This window comes from Diplotaxodon limnothrissa, linkage group LG9 (assembly GCF_057381915.1).
Source record: "Diplotaxodon limnothrissa isolate DT_005_m linkage group LG9, D_limnothrissa_male_GT1.1, whole genome shotgun sequence".
NCBI lineage: Eukaryota > Metazoa > Chordata > Actinopteri > Cichliformes > Cichlidae > Diplotaxodon > Diplotaxodon limnothrissa.
Genome location: NC_140604.1, coordinates 15,017,671 through 15,039,792, shown reverse-complemented (window position 1 = coordinate 15,039,792; position 22,122 = coordinate 15,017,671). Strand labels below are relative to the sequence as shown.

Below are 22,122 nucleotides of genomic sequence, written 5' to 3'. Positions count from 1 at the left end.
TAGGTACAAAATTTTTAGGAGCACAAACAAGAACTTCAGTCTTCTCCTCATTTAGTTGAAGAAAGTTTCCAGCCATCCAACATCTAATGGAGTCTATGCACTTGTGCAAAATCTGTAGCTTGGAAACATCATGGGGCTTAAAGGAGATATATAACTGAATATCATCTGCATAGCAGTGATACGAAATGTCCTTAAAAGTGCTCAATAAGTGTTGAAGAGGAAGTAAATACAGTAAGAACAATAAAGGCCCCAAAACTGAACCTTGTGGCACACCATAGGCAAGAAAAGTAGAAGAGGAACTGTACTTCGAGGTAGCCACAGAAAAGGATCGTTCATGCAAATAGGATTCAAACCAGTCCAAAGCAGCCCCTGATATACCCACCAAACCTCTCAGCCTATCTAGCAGAATATGATGGTCCACAGTATCAAAGGCGGAGGTCAGGTCCAACATCAACAGAACGGAGCATTCTCCTGCATCACATCTCATCAAAATGTCGTTGGAGACTCTAAGAAGTGTAGTTTCAGTAGAGTGAGCTCTACGAAAGCCAGATTGGAATTTATCCAGAATGCTGTATTCATCTAGAACAGCTATAAGCTGCTTAGCCACAACCTTTTCTAAAATCTTAGAAATGAACGGTAATTTTGAAATCGGTCTGTAGCTACTGAGAAGAGAAGCATCAAGCTTAGGTTTTTTAACAGTGGGTGAATAACAGCATTCTTACAATAAACAGGGACCTGACCTGTTTATTGTAAGAAACCCTAACTTTATCAGTAAAGAGGTATCGGTACAAGATGTAACTTATGTTTGTCCTTTCTAAAGTACTTAACTCAATAGGAATTCAAGTTATGTTTAAACAGCCTGTGTGTCAATACATTTAGGTAGAAACCTCACAGCAAGTTCACTGCAGTGCAGCTAGCATGTGTGTTATTTCTAAAAACAGATTAAGTGGCAGGAAGGCAGAAAGTACTTTTTATATTAATTTAATGTGACAAGTTCAGATGACAGTGGTTCAAATGCAAAAAACTAAGCATCTTCGGTGTTGCAGTGAGAATACAGGGATTAAAAATAATCTGCAAATTTTAATCACACACCCATCTTTGTCCAGTGCTCTTTCAGATTTGGTTAGTATTTAGGCTGTACCTGGAAAGCAGACACCAGCAGCTTTGCAGCTTGAGCAAAAATTGGGAGATTGCAGTAGCTTCTTGGGCGCGTGCTGCCTCCCTATAGTTACATTTTAAATGTTTGGCTGCTTTATGGGGAAATTGGGCACCTGGTCCCACTTACCCCACCAAGCTTATACTAAACAGGTGCACTAATTTAAGACCTTATACATTTAAATAAGTTCTACGAACCATTAACCACAATCATAAAATAGAGAAAATCTTAAAGAGACTGGATGTGGGTACCATGAATCCCCATGTGTCACAACAGTTATGATGCAACATTCATTTCTCAAAGAATGCAGAGACTTGTTTGGTATCAGCTTTTCACCATTTACCAAAGAATTTCTACAAGTCTGGGAAAAGCACTGGTGTGTTGGTTGATGTGGATTATTTTTTGCACAGGCTTAACAAAAAAACAAACAAAAAACCAAAAACAAAATGCATGAGCTAAATCAGACCTCAAGACTCCTGTTTAAAACATTCAAAGGTGCTCAGAAACTTGGCATCAAACGGATCAGCACATACAAAACATTTAGTAGTCAAGAGTATAAAGCACAAACTAAATGTTCATTTGAAAGGTCAGTCCAGTAGTCCAGCAGGTTCCACACTGCAGTTCCTAAAATAAAAGGCATAGATTTAATGTAGTGTTTGAAACTTGCCCTGCTCCCCTCAACAAGGATGATGTGCCTGAAAGAAACCCACAATAAATTCATTGATTTTGCGCATTTTGTTTTCTGATGTGCCAGTGTGGGTGGCTTACCGACATGAAGCTATGAAATATTGGTATCTGATCTGCAGGGGGTGCTGAAGCTTCTTGGCCTGGTACAGTGGCACCTTGGGACTGTAGCTTGGCAATCGGGATTGGTAGTGTGACATGAAAGGCTGGTAGCGTGGCTGCTTGGCCTGGAGCTGGTAGAGTGGCCGTTTGGGCCATTGGGCTTCCAGAAGCTGCTTGAATTGGTAATATGTCTGCTGAGGCATGGGCTGAGGCTGAGGGTACAGGGGCAGAACGGCAGCCTGCTGGGGCACCTGCAGATGGAGGTACAGGGGTGGGAAGACTGCCTGCTGGTGCACCTGTGAATGGGGGTGCAGGGATGGAAAGACAGCTTGCTGGGGAACCTGTGGATGGGGGTGCTGGGACAGAAAGGCAGTCTGCTGGGAAACCTGTGGATGGGGGTGCTGGGACAGAAAGGCAGTCTTCTGGGGAACCTGTGGATGGGGGTGCTGGGGCAGAAAGGCAGGGCCCTGTGGTGGCTGAAGATGCAGGGGTGGGAAAGCCTTCTGCTGCGTTGCCAGAAGCAGAGAGTGTGAATGCAAACCAGTCTGCTGGAGAACCTGTGGATGGTGGTGCTGGTGCAGAAAGGCAGTCTTCTGGGGAACCTGTGGATGGGGGTGCTGGGGCAGAAAGGCAGGGCCCTGTGGTGGCTGAAGATGCAGGGGTGGGAAAGCCTTCTGCTGCGTTGCCAGAAGCAGAGAGTGTGAATGCAAACCAGTCTGCTGGGGAACCTGATGTGGATGATGTGGACGTAAACCAGTCTGCTGCTTCAACTTAGGGAGACTTGGTGGATGGTGTGGATGCAAATGAGACTGCTGGGTCACCTGAGAGAGACTGGGTGGATGCAAACCAGTGTGCATTGTCACCTGAGATAGACTGGGTGGATGCAAACCAGTGTGCATTGTCACCTGAGATAGACTGGGTGGATGCAAACCAGTGTGCATTGTCACCTGAGATAGACTGGGTGGATGCAAACCAGTGTGCATTGTCACCTGAGATGGAGTGGGTAGATGGTGTGGATGTAAACCAGTCTGCTGGCTCTGCTGAGGCACACTGGGTGGATGCAAAACTGTCTGCTTGCTCTCCTTAGGCACACTGGGTGGATGCAAAACTGTCTGCTGGCTCACCTGAGGCACACTAGGTGGATGCAAAACAGCCTGCTGGCTCACCTGAGGCACACTGGGTGGATGCAAAACTGTCTGCTTGCTCTCCTTAGGCACACTGGGTGGATGCAAAACTGTCTGCTGGCTCACCTGAGGCACACTGGGTGGATGCAAAACTGTCTGCTGGCTCACCTGAGGCACACTGGGTGGATGCAAAACTGTCTGCTTGCTCTCCTGAGGCACACTGGGTGGATGCAAAACTGTCTGCTTGCTCTCCTGAGGCACACTGGGTGGATGCAAAACGGTCTGCTTGCGCTCCTTAGGCAAACTGGGTGGATGCAAAACTGTCTGCTTGCTCTCCTTAGGCAAACTGGGTGGATGCAAAACGGTCTGCTTGCTCTCCTGAGGCACACTGGGTGGATGCAAAACGGTCTGCTTGCTCTCCTGAGGCACACTGGGTGGATGCAAAACGGTCTGCTTGCTCTCCTGAGGCACACTGGGTGGATGCAAAACGGTCTGCTTGCTCTCCTGAGGCACACTGGGTGGATGCAAAACTGTCTGCTTGCTCTCCTTAGGCAAACTGGGTGGATGCAAAACTGTCTGCTTGCTCTCCTTAGGCAAACTGGGTGGATGCAAAACGGTCTGCTTGCTCTCCTGAGGCACACTGGGTGGATGCAAAACGGTCTGCTTGCTCTCCTGAGGCACACTGGGTGGATGCACCTGAGGCTGATGCAGTGCTGGCTTACCAACATGCTCTGACAACTCTGGCTTTTGGGGCTGCTTTACCTGGCAGCTCAGGGTTGGGCAAGGCCGGCAGGCAGACTGCTCCTTGTGCGGGCAGGGCCGGCAGCTAGGCCCCTGGGGTGGACAGGGTCGGCATGAAGGCTGCTTATTGGGTAGGCAGGAAGTTTTTAGTTGTTGTTGGGGCACCTGTGACTGCTTGGGTTTGCGCTGACGTGGTTGAGATGCCCGTAGATTTGGTAGGGGCTGAACATCAGGCTTTGGTTCTTTGGACACAGAGCCATTCTGTTTTAGGGTTTCAGATTCAGGGTGATACTGGTTAGTGGAGGACATAGTTGTGTTGTGGCTTTTTGCATTCAAGGGTGAGGTATGATTTCCAAATGTCTCACTACCATGCAAAGTGTCATTCCCAGAGTTAAGACTACTTAAATCCAATCGATCATCTGCAACAGGCACCTTCTGATCTGCATGATTTTCAAAAGGGACAGTGTTATAGGCTTTTAAGCAAAAATTTAAGTCTACAAAATGCAATGGTGTGTTTGCTTACCATTTGCTTGAGGTCCTCCCACAACTAACAAAAACAGCATCCACCATCTAGACAAAATACCAAAATGACTCTAAGCTTTAATAACAACTTAAGAGATGGTTTGATACAGATATTAGTAAAAACTAGTGATGGGTCCAGAAACACTCACGCACCGACGCATGTATCAAGCTCCACTAGCGATGCCTTGCCGTGCGTCGCTTTAAGAAAAAGTCACGTGATCGATACAGCTGCTGTATCGCTCATTGCCAACGCGCCAAACTGTGTTTAAAAGGTACCGCATCCGCATCTGCCAACGGAATGAGTCCCCACCAAAAAAACAAAACAAAACACAAAATTACTCTCGCAAAGATTAAAAAAATAATAATAATAATAATAATACACATCTCTCCATAACACAATGGAGCCCGAAAGAAAAAGAAATGTTTCTGCTGTGTGGAATCATTTTGATCTTTTAACTGCAAATAAGGTAATAGTTTGTCTGTCTTTGTTTCAGTGTAATCTATCAGAATAGAGAAAAAAAAAAAAAACAGCCATGTGACTTGAAGTGTAAATTATTCATTTCATTTTATGCAGGTTAAATGTCGCATCTGTTCTGCGGAGGATAAACCTATTTTTCTGAATAGAAATTTATAATAAACTGAGTCAAATGGGTAATATTACATTCACAATACTTTCATTTTAATTTTCACTTAATGTCATTCATAATATATTTTAAAGATGTCTACAATATTTGCAATATAGAAGATATAAAATGATTCCATGGAAAGTACAATACCTTACAGTGTATACAGTGCATATAAGTATGACTAGGTCATTGAATCAGTGTCTGTTGTGAGTCTCAAGTAAGTTGCCTGCAATGATATTTAAGGTCCAGCAGGTGTCAGTATGGAGCAAAACAGTCGACACAGTGTCGATACAGTTTGGGGAATGTGCTGAAACGCTTCACGAGGCCTCATCTACCCATCACTAGTAAAAACAGTTTTAAAAGCTTACCTTAATAAAAAACTCATGGTCTCAGCTGCAGGAAGCAGCAAACTCTGCCACTTCTCTCAGCTGCTACCAAATCAAGAAGCTGAAAAACACAGCAAGGCCAGTGCAGCCCTTTTAAAAAATTTTCCTCTCTGTCATGGGTGGTTAATTGGACTCAGGTGTGATTGTTTGTATGCAGGTGTAGCTAATTAGGAAACACTGTGGCCAACAGTAATGTTTTAATCTTCTTCATTATTCAACATTTGCACATAAATAAGTGACATATTATTCAGTACTTTTAAAAGTTTTCGGCAAAATTATCCACGCCCACTGCTGCACTATGAAGTCTGGGATATTTTGGGCCACGAAGTCTACGCCGTCACATCCTTAAAATGCAGGGAAATCAAGGACGCATTTGTGGCTGCATTTCGAGCAGCCTTTGAATTGGGACAGCCTCGCTGTCGCTGTGACGTAATCGGCCTTAAAATGCGGCCTTTAAGGCTGCAGACCCTGAATTGGGATACAGCCATATTCTACTGTTTTACATGGTGCTGTATGCAATACATTTTTTGTTTTTTTTGTAAAGCATAATAGGTCAGGCTGGGCCAGTTCCTATGTATTTAACAGTTCTATCACTGATACTTTATTCTGTTTATTTATAGTCAATTACTAGTTTTTGGTCACTATTATTCTGGTATTTATTGTTATAAACTGTGTTTTAACTAGTTCTTGTTGTTTGGGGGCCCTTAAAAATGAATTATTTCTTGACCTATCTGAATCAGCTGTCTTAGGAACAGTTCTGTTTACGTTATATGTGCTTGCTTTAGGCAGTATTATTAGGATGCATAGTATACATTTTCACTGCTCTGCAGATGACACCCAATTTTATCTAGAAGCCAGATAACGCAAACCATTTAGATAAGCTGTAGGTATGTCTTAAAGACAAAGACGTCAATCACGTCTAACTTTCTGCTTCTTAATTCAGATAAAACTGAGGTTATTGTATTCTGTCCTGAAAATCTTAGAAATATGGTATCTAACCAGATTCTTACTCTGGATGGCATTACCTTGGCCTCCAGTAACACTGTGAGGAACCTTGGAGTGAAGTTTGACCAGGACATGTCCTTCAATGCACATATTAAACAATTATGACTGCTTTCTTCCATTTGCACAACATCTCTAAAGTTAAAACTGTCCCATCTCAGAGTGACACTGAAAAACTAGTTCGTGCATTTATTACTTCTGGGGTGGACTACTGAAATTTATTATTATCAGGATGTAAGAAAAAACAAAAATCTCCCTTAAAAGCCTTCAGTTTATCCAAAACCCACAGCAAGAGCACTGATACGGTCTAGAAAGATCAAATTTCTCTTCCTTGCCTCGCTGTTAATCGAATTTAAAATCCTGCTCCTCTCATACAAGGTCTTGAATAATCAGCCCCCCCATCTTATCTTAAAGACCTTATAGTACTGCATCACCCCAATAGAGCACGTGTGTGATTCCCACTATCAGTGAGCTTCTATCCTCAGGCCAAGTCCTACGACCTTATGTCCCATTCCAGAACTTTCACTGTCATATCTGATTTGTTATATCAAACGCTGCTACACCGTTTGTTTATATTACCCTGCTCGCTGTTGTACATTACACTGGTCACTCTACTTGCATTGCTCTGTCAATAAATTGCCATGCTAATAAGGCAGAAAGCACTTTAACATTCCATTTGCACAATGTACATTTCCAGAGTTTAACCTTACTTATTGTTTAAGTCTCGATCAAAGGAGCAGTTCAGAACATTTCATTGTGTGTTGTACTTGTATGACAATGTGACAAAGACTCTTGTGGTTCCTGGAGTATTCAAAAGTAGGACAGGAGGCAGAGTCTTCAGCTGTCAGGCGCATCTTCTGTGGAACCACCTTCAAATTTGGATTTAGGAGACAGACACCATCTCTACTTTCAAAAATAGGCTTAAAACGTCTATTAAAGCATATAGTTGGGGCTGGATCAGGTGAACCAAAAACCTCCCTCTGTTACGCTGTAATAGTTTCTGGGGGATTCCCATGATGCACCAAGTATTTTTAGTCACCTTTCACACTGCGTTTATAAACCACTCCGTATTTAATCCTTAGTAATTATCTTTGGGGAGAGCTCTTCCACAGCATCTCTTATCTGCAGTGTAAAATTTCAATCTGCTTTGTATACAAGTTTCTACAAATTGTAACTCTTAACAGAAGGAAAGCATTGTGTTGGCATCATACACACATCTTGTCAAACTTTATTACCAAATCATTCAGTAAATGCTTAGAGAGTCAAGATGAAAGTTATTTTAATTGGGAAGGTCCGTACAACGATTCAGAAGGCTCAACATTGCTGTGCCTAAGAGAAAACATTCATGAATAAAGGCCATTGAAAACCAGTTATCTCATTAATCGTTTTCCATGACCATTGGTCCCTTTGTGTGGCTATTACATTAGCACCACGTTCTGTGCCTGAAAGAAATAAATCCCACTTAAAATTCACTCCTGTTACTCAGCCAGTAAGAAGAGCTCACCCAGATGAAGGTTGAGCAGAAATTGGACTGTTTAAAAAGTTTAACTTTCTAGAAGTAACTCACCTGGTGGGGATACTGGAGTTGCTTGCCTGGATAGACCAATAACTTTCCCCCTGTAGATGGGCAAGACAGTCATGTAGTGTGGACGCTTGGACTGGTAGTAAGGCTGGTAGTGTGGCCATTTTGCATGGTACTGAGGCATCTGGAGTGAGTATAGTGGCCACTTGGCCTGATAGTGAGGTCTCTGAAGCTGGTAAAGTGGACGGTCAGGCCACTGGGGCAGGAAACCAGGCAGCCTGAGTGGAGAACCAGGCCGGTGGGACACCCGAGGCTCCTTGGATTGGCAGAAGTGCTTGGGCGGGCAGGAAGGCTTCCACTTTGGCTGGGTTGCCCAAGATAGGGAGTCAACCTGCTGTCTGGGAAGCTGTGGTGCACTGGTGAACTGCTGGGCCTTCTGGGGAAAGCACAAAGCCTTTGAGCTGTGCCAGCATACACGCTGAATGGGTGCCTGAGGTTTATGCTGCTGCCGGGGGACCCGTGACTGCAAACCAGACTTCACTACCTGTGACATTTGATGATGTGCATAAAACTAGTTATCAGGCAGAGACTTGCACGGTTAGATTCACTGTTGTGCCAGGATCACTTGCCTTTGCATTCAGGGTTAAAGTATGAGCAGCATTTGACTCGCTGCGCCATGAAGCATTCACTCTGGGGTAACGACTACCTGAATCTGGTTGGTATCCAGCAAAAAGCAGTTTGTTAACCTTTAAGAATATTTAATCTATGCAATTAAACAGTGATGCAATTTAACTTGCTTACCGTTTGCTTGATGACTTCCAACAGTGAGAAGTAACAACAACAACAGCCAACTAAAGAAAACAAGTGTCTGTAAGCTCTAACTGAAAACTTTTAGCTTCATGGAAACCTATTTAGTACTTGCCTTAATGAAAACCTCATTGCTTCAGCAGCAAGAACCCACAAACCCAGCAGCTACTGCTGTCAGCTGCTACCAAACCAGGAGACCAGCAAAAGAACCTGAGCTCTCGAAAATCTTTAAAAGGTTTTCCCTTTATCTTGTTGATTAGGTGACCACAGGTGTTTCTACTTCAGAGCAGATTAAGCTCACTATGACACCAGGAAAGGACCTTGAGGTATTTTGCAACTCTTTGCAAATCATTTTCAGCAGCTTCCATTGTGCAGATGCTGTTCAGATGACTTAAATGTGAAAAACCTGCAGCTGAATTTGTTGGAGCTGCTGATTGGTTTAGATGTTTGTTCTTAAAGAAGCCTAAATATTTTCACTGGATTTCCAAATAGTATGATTTTAAATTATGAAGGTTAATTCTGCTAAAATAATACATGTGCAGCTGACAGAAGTATTCCGCCATTGGCTTTATGTCTATATCAACATGATTTCTATCAATAAAATCATTGCAAAGTTTGGAAATTCCTTTGCTACAAACATTAAAAAGTAGGTTTGGCTTAACAAACATAAACAACACATTAAATAAGTGTACTAGTCTAAAAATCTCCTTTATTTCATTTATTGCAAAAGTTTAAGAATATCATATAGCTTAGAAAAGACAGCCTGCTCACTTTACAGGTTACCACAGCTGATCGTGGGGCGACCGTGGCTCAGGGGGTTGGGAAGCGCATCTGTAACCGGAAGGTTACAGATACGGAGTAGTGCTCCCTCTAGTGGAGGGGATTGTAAAAGCTGCATTATTAGAGTTACAATAAAGTTTACTGAAGCAGAAAGCACCAACGTCTAAGAAAAAAAAAAACCCTGTGAACTTTGCACACTCCTAGAAAACACATTGAAACACAAAGGTTTGCCAGGTGAACAGTATCTACTTTGATCCAATGTTTTAAAGAAAACAAGTTAGAAGCAGTTCTTAGCCTTCTGAGTGTAATGGAGTAGATGTGCTGTGGAATGGATATGGATACGTTCAATGGAAATGTTGCAAAAACCCTTTTGGGGCACACATTATGCTGGCAGCCTTTGTCAAAGATGGTGTAACAATATAGGGGATAATATAGGGATTTAGTTTAGCTTAACGCTAAACTAGATATTGAGCTTTTCAACAAATAAATAGACACGTATAGCAAAAATAATTATAGCAGTAGCTGTATTTTACTTTGAAAGGTCAGAACAGTGTTTCAATGTTGCAGTGCCTAAAACAGAAATCGTGAGTTCAGGAAAGTAACATCTGAACTCTTGGATGATCTGAGAGGTTTCATTAGATAACCTTCCCCATTGTTTCTCTTAGTGTTGCTGCCTCATGCTTATTAGCTGCTGCGCCGGAAAGAAATTCATGTTAAACACAAAAGTCCCCCGATGTTGCCCTGCCTACTTTTGATTACAAAATTTGAGGGGAGAAAAAAAAAGAAAAAGATTTGGATCATAATTTTAATGAGTCTGCTTGAAAAACTTATTTCCAACGTGCATATCTGATCTGCTGGGGGTGTCGAAGATGCTTGATTCGAAAGAGCGGAGTCTTGGGTCGGTGTCCTAGCAGCCTTTCCCGGTAACGGGATATCATGGGCCGGTAATGTGAGTACTTGGCCTGGTAGCGAGGGATCAGGAGCTGGTAGGGTGGCCGTTGTGGCCACTGGGCCATTTGCGGCTGCTGGAGCCGGATACTTGGCCGGGGTACCTGCTGCCACTTTAGGGCCGAACCAGGCTGCTGGGGTGCCTGAGCCACCTGTGCCCATTTGAGTTCAGCTCTAGGCTGCTGGTGCACCTCTGCAAATTGTAGCTGTTGGAGAGGGGATTGATGCATTTGGATTAAATCCAGCCGCTGGTGTGATGAACCAGGCTCCTCTGGCACCCACAGCTGCTGAGATGGAGAGTAGAACTCTGGGGATACCTGGGACACCTTAGGCACCCCCAGCCGGTTGAGTGGAGAACGGGGCTGCTGTGGTACCTCCAGCTGCCAAAGTGGAGGACTACGCGGCATTGGCACCTGCAAGAGCACCTGTGATGGGCATGTAGTCTCACTGGGTGGGGAGGTAGGTGGCGGCACCTGGGGCTCCTGTGACTGCCTGGATGAGAAGGTACGCTGCTGTTGGAGCACCTGTACCTGAAAACCAGACTCCACTTCTTTTAGTGGAGGTTCAGTATTACTTAATGAATACTGGAGATCTGGCAAAGACCCATTTTGTGCCAGTGTTTCGGCTTCAGGCTGATAATCCACTGTTACTGTTGTGCTGTAGTTACTCTCATTCAAGGTTGAATTATAGTTATCAAGTATCCCACTGGTCCCCAATGTCTCATTTTTAAAGTAAATGCTTAAATCCAGTTGATCATCCGTATGGGCTAATTCTTGATCTGTGAGAGAACATTGGAATATGTTAGACAAAAATGTTGGTGCATAAAATTATCAAATTTTATTTGCTTACCATTTTCTTGATGACTTTTGACAGCTAGCAAGAACAACAGCAACCATCTAGACAAAAGAGACTATAAGCTTTAATAGTGACATTAAAAATATGTTTGATTTAACTTTTAAAAAAACTTCTTTAAGGCTTGCCTTAATATAAACATCATAGCTTCAGCTACAGGAAGCAGCAAAGACAGACACTTCTGTCAGCTGCTACCAAACTATGGACCTAGAAACTAATGAACAGACAGTAAGCCAGCGAAACTCTTTGCAGAACTTTATTTTCTTACCTTCTGGCTTAATTGGCCAGCTGTGTGACTACTTGAAGCCAGGTGAAGCTAATTAAGAAACCAGCGAAGCACAATGAGGCACTGCAGGCAGATTTAAGCAACACTCTGCCAACCTTCAGTTCAGCTTTCTTCAAATGTTTTATCAGGGTTGTTTGAAATGAAGCAGACCTGCGTAGTGTTCAGATTTCTTAATATTTATATTTAATATATTTTTATATCTAAAATCTGTTTGTTTTTAAAATCAGTATTTTAATAAATTAAAATTTAATTTTAATGCGTATTTATTTTTAATTTTTATTTGATATTTTAAATATTTTATTTACCATTGTGAACAAATAAAAACACATCATCAACAACATTTAAATTTCAGTATTTAGATTCATCACTTAATTATTAAAACAAACTTTTAATGTTTACAGTAATATTTTTATATTTGCATTATTTTTAATACAAACATGTTAAATTTAAAATATGCATTTAATATTTACATTTAACTATAAAAAAACTTATATTTGTAAAATGCATAGAATACTTTCAAATTGTGATTTAAAATGTATACTTTATATTTAAGAATTCAAATTGTTTATTTATATTAAGTGTATATCACTTTTATTTACACGTCACAATTTTTGTTATTTCTTTTTTAAATTTCCTACATATTTTAAATAAATATTTATAATGTCATATTTGGATTTACCATTTTAATTTATATTCATACTTAATAAATTGACATTTCTATTTAACGTTTAGATTAAAATGTTTGCAAATATAGCTATAAATCTGATCAAAACTTCAAAAAATTTGTCAAAATGTCGCAGTTTTATTTCAGCATTTTATTTCGGTTTACCATCGGAGCTCAAACGGACTACATTTCCCAAATGCAACAATGTTACGAAATTCTTAAGCTACTTCCTTAGGAAACATTTCAAAATAAGATGTATGTTTCCAGCGTAACGTCCTATCTTTGTGAAAAGATCCCTGCTCTCTGCATAGAGCTTTAATTTTGAAGCCGGGGTCATTCCTCCCATTCTCGTCGATCTCTGGCGGAGGCAGCGACCGCTCAGGACCGTGTGGGAGGGTTAATCTCGTTTCAACCGTGGACGCGATGAGGCTCCGTTTGGCCGGAGCCGTGCTGCTGTCAGCGGCCGCCTACTACGTCTACCTGCCGCTACCGAGCGGAGTTAGCGAGCCGTGGAAACTGATGTTGCTGGACGCGCTTTTCCGGAGCTTCATGAAGGCGGTGAGAGCTGACTGATGACTGACAGGAGGGCAGAAAAGGGCAGGTTGATGTGAGGAAAGACAGGGCTGTTAGGATCACAACACCTGAAGCACGAAACCGTGCAGGTGAACGGGTGATATGAGAATCAGGGTTTATTTTATAGCAGATCCGAGGTCGTGCAGAGAGAAGGAAGTTACTGGTTAAAATGAAAGCCTGGTATGGCGAATGAGCCAAAATAAAAATGTCTGTAAAAGCCAAATCTAAACAAGAATAAAAATATGGTTTTAGTCTCAGCCAGTATCTATTCTCACCTTCTAAAATCTCGCCTTTGACGAATGTCTACTATAATCTAATGATTAAAAAGATCTAATTCTACACTGAAATTGATAACGTCAAGACAAAATCACAACAACCACAAGAAACAAAACAAATACAGAAATAGGACGAGAAATAAAAGGTAACTAGAAAATATACAACTAACTTAAGTCTGTTCATAGGTTCAACAGGTTAATTGAGAGGATAAACCCAGAAGTTTTAGGAAGTCTTGGAGTTATTTTAAAGCTTGCTTTCATCACTAAGATGGCCTTTCTGTCTTCTTGTTTATGCATTCATTCATTGTTCTTTCATTACTGGCTCCTACAGAATCCTTGTATATGACACTTAAAATAGATTTGCTCTCTCTGTCCTGATTGCAGTTTTAAATCTGAACGGGATCCAGAGAGAAAAACTCTTAATGCAAATTTTGCAATTTATGTTCCCAGAAAATCCCACCAGGTGGCTGGACTTGACTGCAGCCATTATTAAAACAAAACATTGATTTTTGTGCCGCATTTTTTTTTCAAACTATCCTCGTTTTGCCTTTCAGCGCATCCCTTTCACTCATATTTAAATACACTCCTTATGTATTTGTTTAGGCATTACTAATTTTGTTTACTATTTGTTTACTATATTGGCCAGAATGATTATAATGAGCATTAGTGCAATAATGCACAGCAACAACTTCGGTTTTTTTTTTTTGTTTTTTTTGTTCTTTACACAGAACAAGGAGTTTGTTGGTTTAATTTTTGATTAATCGGTGTGCAAATTTTGAAAATTCATATTTGTTGTTGTTGTTATTATTATTATTATTATTATTATTATTATTATTATTATTATTATTTAATTATAAGTTGTTTGTAAGGGGAAGTTTTTGGAATTTGAGATTCCAACTAACCACAGCATTTTTTCAGGGCTGGTGACTCACTGACACGGAGCAATAACACCTCCTCAGGCTGGTTGTCGTCACCATTTCAACACATTGGCAAAGACTAAATCTGAAGACTTTCACCTCACCTTATCTGGGAAACTTTGTCCTACACTTGAGTAAACCAGAACTTTCACAGGAGAATCAGAACTACTGCATGAAGCTTCTTTCACAAAGGGTTGTTGATAAATCTGCATATTCGATTTGGCAGATTTTAACCTGATCCTGACAGTTTTTCCAGGGAAATTAATTATAAACTATATTATATATATTAGAGTTTTTCCTCCATACAGAAAATATTGGCACTGACCAAACAGGTTTTGGCTTTCCATCAATGGAAAAGTACAAATCAGCCACAGTCCTTCAATCTGTATTCAGGGAATAACATAAAAAGGACCTTTAACTAGGCAGGCCACATGCCACAGAGCTGTAGCTCACCTGCAATGCTTCACATTTAATTAAACACCACACAGTTTACACGCCCACAGCTTGAGTGACGAGTTTCCATGCGTGTTCCCCACATTGAACAGGTTTTCACGCCCTGCTGGTTTCTTACCTTCAGGTCCCGTCACTTTGAGCACAAAGAGACAAATGGTTCTCTTTGTGTTTTGGAGACTGCAACCCCAAACCTGTGGCGTTCCAGTTCAAACTAAATCAGTTCCCTTAGAAAACTGTGAATATTATTACAAAAATGCGTTATTAAATCTCTTTGCAACCGCACAAAAAGTCCAGATTAAAATTTTCTGGATGTGTAATTTGAGGACAATCGCTGTGCCTGATGGTGGGAATGATTATCGGGTTACACTGTAAACTGATTTCAGGGAATAGGCGAATGGTGCCACACAAGCTTAACTAATGATCTGCTCTGCTTCAGAGCAGAGCTCTAGCTAAACCTAAAAAATCTTTTAAGACTGGTGAAAGTGTCAGATGAGGTCGTGTAGGCAAACCCTGTGCTAACTCTCTGCATGCTCAGTCCAAGTGTGACGATCTAAAGCCAAAATCGTGGTTCTGTAACCAGCTTTGAGCATCAGTATTATGGGATTTATCATAGTTTCAACTGCAAACCTGCAATATTTCAATGTTTGTGATGGAGACCAACAGAATCCACAGAAGAGAACTGCAAAAAGTACTTGAAAAAATTTCCTTGAGCACAAAATATAAAAGTTATTTCTTTTTTAAAATTTCCAGAGTGATGTAGCTCATGCGATGGGCGTGTGCCACCGCGTCCACGTGTTGAACCGGGTGGTGTCCTGGGTGGAGGTGATTGAGGCTCGCTCCAGCCCCGCCGTGAACGTCACGGACTCCGCGCTGGGAGGCGTGCCCACCCGGGTGTTTCATCCCATCGGAGGGGAGAAGCTGAAAAGAGGAGTTATTTATTTCCACGGTGGCGGCTGGGCCCTCGGCAGCGGACGTGAGTGCGGTGCATAAGAGGCTTTAGACAACCGTAAAGCTGCTGACGGTTAAACAAATCCAATCAACTTAAGTCTGTTTTTAAGCCTATTTTTCTGCTGGTTTCAGTGTTTAGATCTCACTGTGACAACGTGAGCTTGTTAAACACAGTCTTACAGTGGGGCAAAAAAGTATTTAGTCAGCCACCGATTGTGCAAGTTCCCCCACCTAAAATGATGATTGAGGTCAGTAATTTGCACCAGAGGTACACTTCAACTGTGAGAGACAGAATGTGAAAAAAAAATCCATGAATCCACATGGTAGGATTTGTAAAGAATTTATTCGTAAATCAGGGTGGAAAATAAGTATTTGGTCACCTCAAACAAGGAAAATCTCTGGCTCTCACAGACCTGTAACGTCTTCTGTAAGAAGCTTTTCTGTCCCCCACTCGTTACCTGTATGAATGGCACCTGTTTGAACTCATCATCTGTATAAAAGACACCTGTCCACAGCCTCAAACAGTCAGACTCCAAACTCCGCCATGGCCAAGACCAAAGAGCTTTCGAAGGACACCAGGAAAAGTATTGTAGACCTGCACCAGACTGGGAAGAGTGAATCTACAATAGGCAAGCAGCTTGGTGTGAAAAAATCAACTGTGGGAGCAATCATCAGAAAATGGAAGACATACAAGACCACTGATAATCTCCCTCGATCTGGGGCTCCACGCAAGATCTCATCCCGTGGGGTCAAAATGATCATGAGAACGGTGAGCAAAGATCCCAGAACCACACGGGGGGACCTGGTGAATGACCTGCAGAGAGCTGGGACCAAAGTAACAAAGGTCACCATCAGTAACACACTACAACGGCAGGGAATCAAATCCCGCAGTGCCAGACGTGTTCCGCTGCTGAAGCCAGTGCATGTCCAGGCCCGTCTGAAGTTTGCCAGAGAGCACATGGATGATACAGCAGAGGATTGGGAGAATGTCATGTGGTCAGATGAAACCAAAGTAGAACTTTTTGGTATAAACTCAACTCGTCGTGTTTGGAGGAAGAAGAATACTGAGTTGCATCCCAAGAACACCATACCTACTGTGAAGCATGGGGGTGGAAACATCATGCTATGGGGCTGTTTTTCTGCCAAGGGGACAGGACGACTGATCCGTGTTAAGGACAGAATGAATGGGGCCATGTATCGTGAGATTTTGAGCCAAAACCTCCTTCCATCAGTGAGAACTTTGAAGATGAAACGAGGCTGGGTCTTCCAACATGACAATGATCCAAAACACACCGCCCGGGCAACAAAGGAGTGGCTCCGTAAGAAGCATTTGAAAGTCCTGGAGTGGCCTAGCCAGTCTCCAGACCTCAACCCCATAGAAAATCTGTGGCGGGAGTTGAAAGTCCGTGTTGCTCGGCGACAGCCCCAAAACATCACTGCTCTCGAGAAGATCTGCATGGAGGAATGGGTCAAAATACCAGCTACTGTGTGTGCAAACCTGGTAAAGACCTATAGTAAACGTTTGACCTCTGTTATTGCCAACAAAGGTTATGTTACAAAGTATTGAGTTGTATTTTTGTTATTGACCAAATACTTATTTTCCACCCTAATTTACGAATAAATTCTTTACAAATCCTACCATGTGGGTTCATGGATTTTTTTTCTTTTCACATTCTGTCTCTCACAGTTGAAGTGTACCTCTGGTGCAAATTACTGACCTCTGTCATCATTTTAGGTGGGGGAACTTGCACAATCGGTGGCTGACTAAATACTTTTTTGCCCCACTGTATATGAAGGGTGAACTTTTTTCTCACATTAGGAGCAAACACTGCTTTTCTTTTTGGGCTAAAGTTCATTTTTGTATGAAGATGCTATCATCTTCATACCCGTGTCATCATCACTGAGCCTCATTTATTCGGTGTGTGGTGCTTTCATTGCCTAAAGACTTGCTGTATTTAGCTTGTGAGCATATTGTAGCTTCTACCTCCAGTATTTTACAGAAATAACTTAACTTTTTATTCGTTATGAGTCAAAACAAACGACTGAATCAATAAAGTCATAAAGTCACAGGTCAAATGATCTGAAAGTCATATTCCCAAAGACTTTACTACTACAGGAAGTTATATGAGCAGCCATATGAGTCATCCTCTGCTGCCCAGGAATGCTGAGACTTCTAAATCTCGTGGTATCGAGTATAATGTATTATCAACTAAACCTAAAATGAATTTGCAATATATTACTGTAGCCTTACTGTAACTTCAGCATCGGTCACTGTTTATGTGCTTCACAGGAATGCGCTCCTATGACCATCTTTGCCGGAAGATGGCAGAGGACCTGGATGCCGTCATTATGTCAGTTGAGTAAGTTTTGGGCGTCGATCACGTGAATCTAGAAGGAACAAACCTCACATTGAAGCTGCAGGTGGTGGATTTTTATGTAAAAGGTTTGAAGACAACAAGTTATGCTTTTCTCTTGTTGTTTAGCCAATCGTAGCAATGACAGCTGATTGTTTCATTTTGATCTGAAAGTCAATTATTTCAGACAGCATGTTTCAAACTCTTCCCAAAGGAGGAAAACTGGGTGAAAGTTTTCAAGAGTTTTTTTTTTCCATGTTTAGCATCAAGGCCCGTTTGTGACCTTGGAAACAGTCTGCAGCACAGACTCGGGTCTGTTCATTTATCATGGATGTGGTTTAGCTGAAGGCCATGTGATGTGGCTGAATGTGCTCAAAACATCAGTGAAACTTGTGATGAGATTATGGTCAAAGATTGTGCCATTCTAGGCTGATGTCAGTATTTGAAAGACCCATTTACTCACAGATATTTAAGGGGTGTGTGTAAATTTACTTTTCTGTTATTTTAGTTTACCCTTTTGGTAAAAATCCGCCTGAAGTTTCTGTCCTGTCTTGACATGAGAAAGATTACACAGGAAAAGATTACTCTTTCAAATCAGTTTGCCCCCGCTGGTGACTCTCTCCTCTTAATGGAGAGTTTCTGGACTTGGATTCTTCCTTTTGTTTTTCTTCTTTATCCAAATCCATCTTCATATGCTCTCCTCTTCAGCACTGCCAGAAAGGCTGCTTACTGCAGAGCCCCTGGTCTAGCCCAGCTCTGCCTTTAAACCCATCTACATCCCTGCCACAGCCTTTAACCAGGCCCAGCTCAGCCTGTTTGACTCTGCAGTAAGCACCTACTGAAATCACTGTTCACCCCAGCAGCTAGCTCAGGAGTATCATCACAGATGAAGGATTTAAAACTTTAATATTCTGTGAAATACAAAGAAAGTCAACATTTAATATAACAGATGTTCATTTTTACCTCCAGTTTTAGCTTTTTCTGTCTATTTTTTAATTATCGTCATTATAACACCTGAGTATAATATTGCTGTCATGTTAAATTGTCCGTTTGCTGTAGCTACCGTCTTGCTCCAGAGGCCGTGTTCCCAGATCAGTACCATGATGCAATAGCGGCGTCGCGGGCCTTCCTGTCCACTGAGGTTTTAGAGCACTACAGCATCGATCCCGAGAGGGTGTGTGTGTCGGGAGACAGCGCTGGAGGAAACCTGGCTGCCGCTGTGGCGCAAAAGGTAGAAAAACAAATGCATACATAGAAGGAGAAGCAGTTTTGGGGTAGTTTGCTACTGTTTCTACTTTCTGTTTACGCAGAATACACACGTTTCTGTTTGTTTATCTCTTGAAATGATTACCTGGTGTAAGCGACCCTGTATGTAAAGGGCAGCAATGGGCACATCTTAGTGTTCTTCTATTTTTGGCTGCTCCCTTGAGTGGGTGCCACAGTGGGTCGTCCGCCTCTATCACATCCAGTTCTGTCCCACCAACCCTCTGCATGTCCTCCTTCACTCCTTGACATCATTATAGCCTGGTTTAACCAGCCTATCACAGCTGAGACGGTGGAAACTGTCAGAAGACACCAGCTGTGTTCAGAAACTAACCTCATCAGCTTGAGTTATTACACAGGTGACACAAGGCAGCATGTGGACAGTGTGAATCAGGTTTGTCCTAAAGTGCCCTTCCCCTGCTAAAAGAAGAGCATTTACAGTGTGCAGGGTCGGGAAGAGCGCAAGCGAGTAAGCTGCGACTGTGACTGTAGAACAACTTCATTTTAAACATGCGTTATCACATTATCTTAGAATCCATAGAAATCAATGTTAATGTTTCCTATTTCTGAAAGGAGAAAAAACATTGGCCTATATTGATATTGGTGTCAGTCAAAAAAAAGAAAATTGGTCGGGCTTTAAATATCAGGCAAAAAGCTGCCACCGAATATTTTATGTAAGGACTGAAATCTGGTGTTTCTGAGTGTTTTTCCTCTGAACTAAAATCTAAAGCTTGCGTGTGTCCACAGCTCAGCTCAGATGACACCCTGAAGGTGAAGTTCAAGGTCCAGGCGCTGATCTACCCCGTGCTGCAGGCGCTCGACTTCCACACCCCATCCTACCAGCAGAACCAGGCCGTGCCCATCCTCTACAGGCCCGTCATGGCTCGCTTCTGGCTGCAGTACCTGGGCGGCAACACCTCCCTGGAGCCTCTCCTGCTCGCCAACAACCACAGCTCTCTGGACGAGTCGAGCATCAGCGCCGAGACTCGCTCGAAGCTGAACTGGACCGCTTTGCTGCCGACTGAGCGCAGGAAGCACTTCCGGCCGGTGCTTAAAGAAACCGGGTCACCTGGCGTGGTGGGCGAGGTGCCGGGGCTCACGGACGTGAGGGCGTCGCCGCTGCTGGCGGAGCAGGGCGTTCTGGGTAGGACGCCTAAGGCGTACGTGATGACTTGTGAGTTTGACGTGCTCAGGGATGACGGCTTAATGTACGCCAGACGTTTGCAGGACGCTGGCGTCACGGTGACCAGTGACCACTATGAGGACGGCTTTCACGGCTGCATGGTGTTTGCGTATCTGCCGATGATGTCGAGCGTGGGACGGAGGAGCATGAACAACTACATCCGCTGGCTGGACCAAAATCTGTAGGAAAAAAATCGTAGTTTCCACTTTGTGGTATGAAAGATGAACTGGGGCAGAAATCTGGGATGACTCGGAAAAAAACATGATCATAGCTGTTAAAACATCCCAGCTTGAGCCAAGAAGGTCAAAGGTTGGATCCACTGTGTCGATGCGGAGGCGTCTGTTTAGCACATTAAAGTTTAAAACCACTGGACCTATAAATCTACAATCAAACACGCCACCGCACATCTTCAGTGTGTCCTGACACCAAAACGTCTTCAAGCAACTGTGACCAAAGAAAGTTTTTATATAGAAACATCTATATAATTAATGGCAAACTTATAAAGACAGGTTTTATACTTATTACCTTTATTTATTAGTTTTAAAATGGAAACGAGTAGAAAACTACAAATATAAACATATAAGAAACTTCTTTATACAATAATACTCGCCGAAAACCCCTAAAGCTTAAAACATTGTGCCATAGCAGCATACAACTGTGATTCGCTGGCAGGTGATTCATTAAAACAAACGGCTAACGCTGCAGCAGTTTTGGCCCACAGTATAATTACTGCTGTCAGTTAGTGGGTCAGTGCAACAACAGGAAAACTAAGAGCGGCTCTTGTTTTACTCAGCAGTAAAGCAAATTATCATAATTCGGCATCATCACTGCCAGATGCACAGCTACACGGCGGTATTTTTGCTCCACAGCTCCGCCCATAAAAGTCAAAAGTCAAACCTGGTTTAAATTGGGCCGATCTAACCCTTCAAGGTTGCCTCCTCAGGCAGCGATCAGTTAGATTGCTCCCCAGGAGTCCAATTCTGACCATTTGGACTTTTCTGCAATGCTCTCTGGATCTACTCCACTGTGTGAAAATGGGGACCTTAGAACTTGAATGGTGGTGAGTAGAGTGGCTGATGATTAAAAACCACCAAACCATGTGGCTACTAAAAAAAATGCTTTTAAATGCTTTGAGTCAGCACAGTTGTAACCCTCAGGAGATTATCGTAGAGTTTGCATGATTACAGTCTGCCACGGGGGAGAGATTCATGGTGTATAACCCCGTGAGTGTCGTAAAAAATGACAAGCTTGCTCCTGTGTGTGGTTTCAACTTCCACTAAAACCGTTTAATTTCTGAGTCGTAACTTAAAACCTTGTCGTACGCCACTTTGTAGCTGATGGTCAGTGATTAGGGGATATTTCAGGCTTAATTTATCCCTCTAATGTCAGCTGCAGTCAGCTGTATCATTAGTAGCCACTTTAGTCACTCAAACTAAAGATACATTTAAATCTGGACCTGCTAATGTGCAAACTTGTGAATTTCACTGACATTTTCTCATGTCTGGTCACTGCATCCCTGCTAGTTCTCATCTTAATATCTGATCTCAGTGATGCTAAGAAGTACAAATCAGTTAAATGTGAATCAAAGGTTTGATATTTATCATAGTCAGGTATGCTTTTTGATTTTTATTAGCAAAGTTCCTCTGAAAACGATATAAAATATACATATTAACACTCAGACTTGAGAAAACACTGGATACTAAATATTGAATTATTATTATTTTGTTTTGTTTTTTTAAACACAGCCGAGGTGGTGAAAAAACGTTTTATTTAGTTTAAGAAGAAGTGCAAGAAGAAACGACACAGCCACAGCTTAACCGTGCTGAAGGATAATCTGTGGCTTATTTCCAACATTTCCTGCCATCAGTTGCATTTTCTCTGGGTCGTTTTAACCCTCAGAGGCCTAAATATTCCAGCTGCCCTGCTCCCAATCTAAAGCCTGTAATTTACAGGA

General features: G+C 42.3%; 3 protein-coding genes across 3 annotated transcripts; 1 reads left to right on the top strand and 2 right to left on the bottom strand.

The window, feature by feature from the left end:
• Positions 1-1,743: 1,743 nt before the first annotated feature.
• On the bottom strand, positions 1,744-5,340 carry LOC146625354 (uncharacterized). Its single transcript, XM_085362014.1, has 5 exons — positions 5,324-5,340; positions 4,331-4,377; positions 2,932-4,247; positions 1,925-2,889; positions 1,744-1,780 (listed from the first exon to the last, which is right to left on the bottom strand). The coding sequence occupies exons 1-5, from the start codon at positions 5,338-5,340 to the stop codon at positions 1,744-1,746; spliced, it is 2,382 nt and encodes a 793-aa protein (XP_085218140.1).
• Positions 5,341-10,279: 4,939 nt separating this feature from the next.
• On the bottom strand, positions 10,280-11,397 carry LOC146625353 (uncharacterized). Its single transcript, XM_085362013.1, has 3 exons — positions 11,381-11,397; positions 11,250-11,296; positions 10,280-11,178 (listed from the first exon to the last, which is right to left on the bottom strand). Exons 1-3 carry the CDS (start codon positions 11,395-11,397, stop codon positions 10,280-10,282), a joined length of 963 nt encoding a protein of 320 aa, XP_085218139.1.
• A 1,222-nt stretch (positions 11,398-12,619) lies between these two features.
• On the top strand, positions 12,620-20,711 carry LOC146625352 (neutral cholesterol ester hydrolase 1-like). The gene is made up of 5 exons (XM_085362011.1): positions 12,620-12,760; positions 15,171-15,393; positions 17,659-17,728; positions 18,782-18,953; positions 19,733-20,711. Exons 1-5 carry the CDS (start codon positions 12,626-12,628, stop codon positions 20,351-20,353), a joined length of 1,221 nt encoding a protein of 406 aa, XP_085218137.1. The 5' UTR covers positions 12,620-12,625; the 3' UTR covers positions 20,354-20,711.
• The last annotated feature ends 1,411 nt before the right edge of the window (positions 20,712-22,122 follow it).

What these genes read in the sequence shown, in the direction of transcription:
- LOC146625354 (XM_085362014.1), bottom strand. An exon ending in GGGAGGACCTCAAGCAAATG is followed by an intron (nt 4,248 to 4,330) that starts GTAAGCAAACAC and finishes AAAATCATGCAG; the next exon opens with ATCAGAAGGTGCCTGTTGCA. An exon ending in TATTTCATAGCTTCATGTCG is followed by an intron (nt 1,781 to 1,924) that starts GTAAGCCACCCA and finishes CTTTTATTTTAG; the next exon opens with GAACTGCAGTGTGGAACCTG.
- LOC146625352 (XM_085362011.1), top strand. Translation starts at nt 12,626, where the DNA reads ATGAGGCTCCGTTTGGCCGGAGCCGTGCTGCTGTCAGCGGCCGCCTAC. An exon ending in GCCGTCATTATGTCAGTTGA is followed by an intron (nt 17,729 to 18,781) that starts GTAAGTTTTGGG and finishes CGTTTGCTGTAG; the next exon opens with CTACCGTCTTGCTCCAGAGG. An exon ending in CTGCCGCTGTGGCGCAAAAG is followed by an intron (nt 18,954 to 19,732) that starts GTAGAAAAACAA and finishes GTGTGTCCACAG; the next exon opens with CTCAGCTCAGATGACACCCT.
- LOC146625353 (XM_085362013.1), bottom strand. An exon ending in CAAAAGTCATCAAGAAAATG is followed by an intron (nt 11,179 to 11,249) that starts GTAAGCAAATAA and finishes GTTCTCTCACAG; the next exon opens with ATCAAGAATTAGCCCATACG.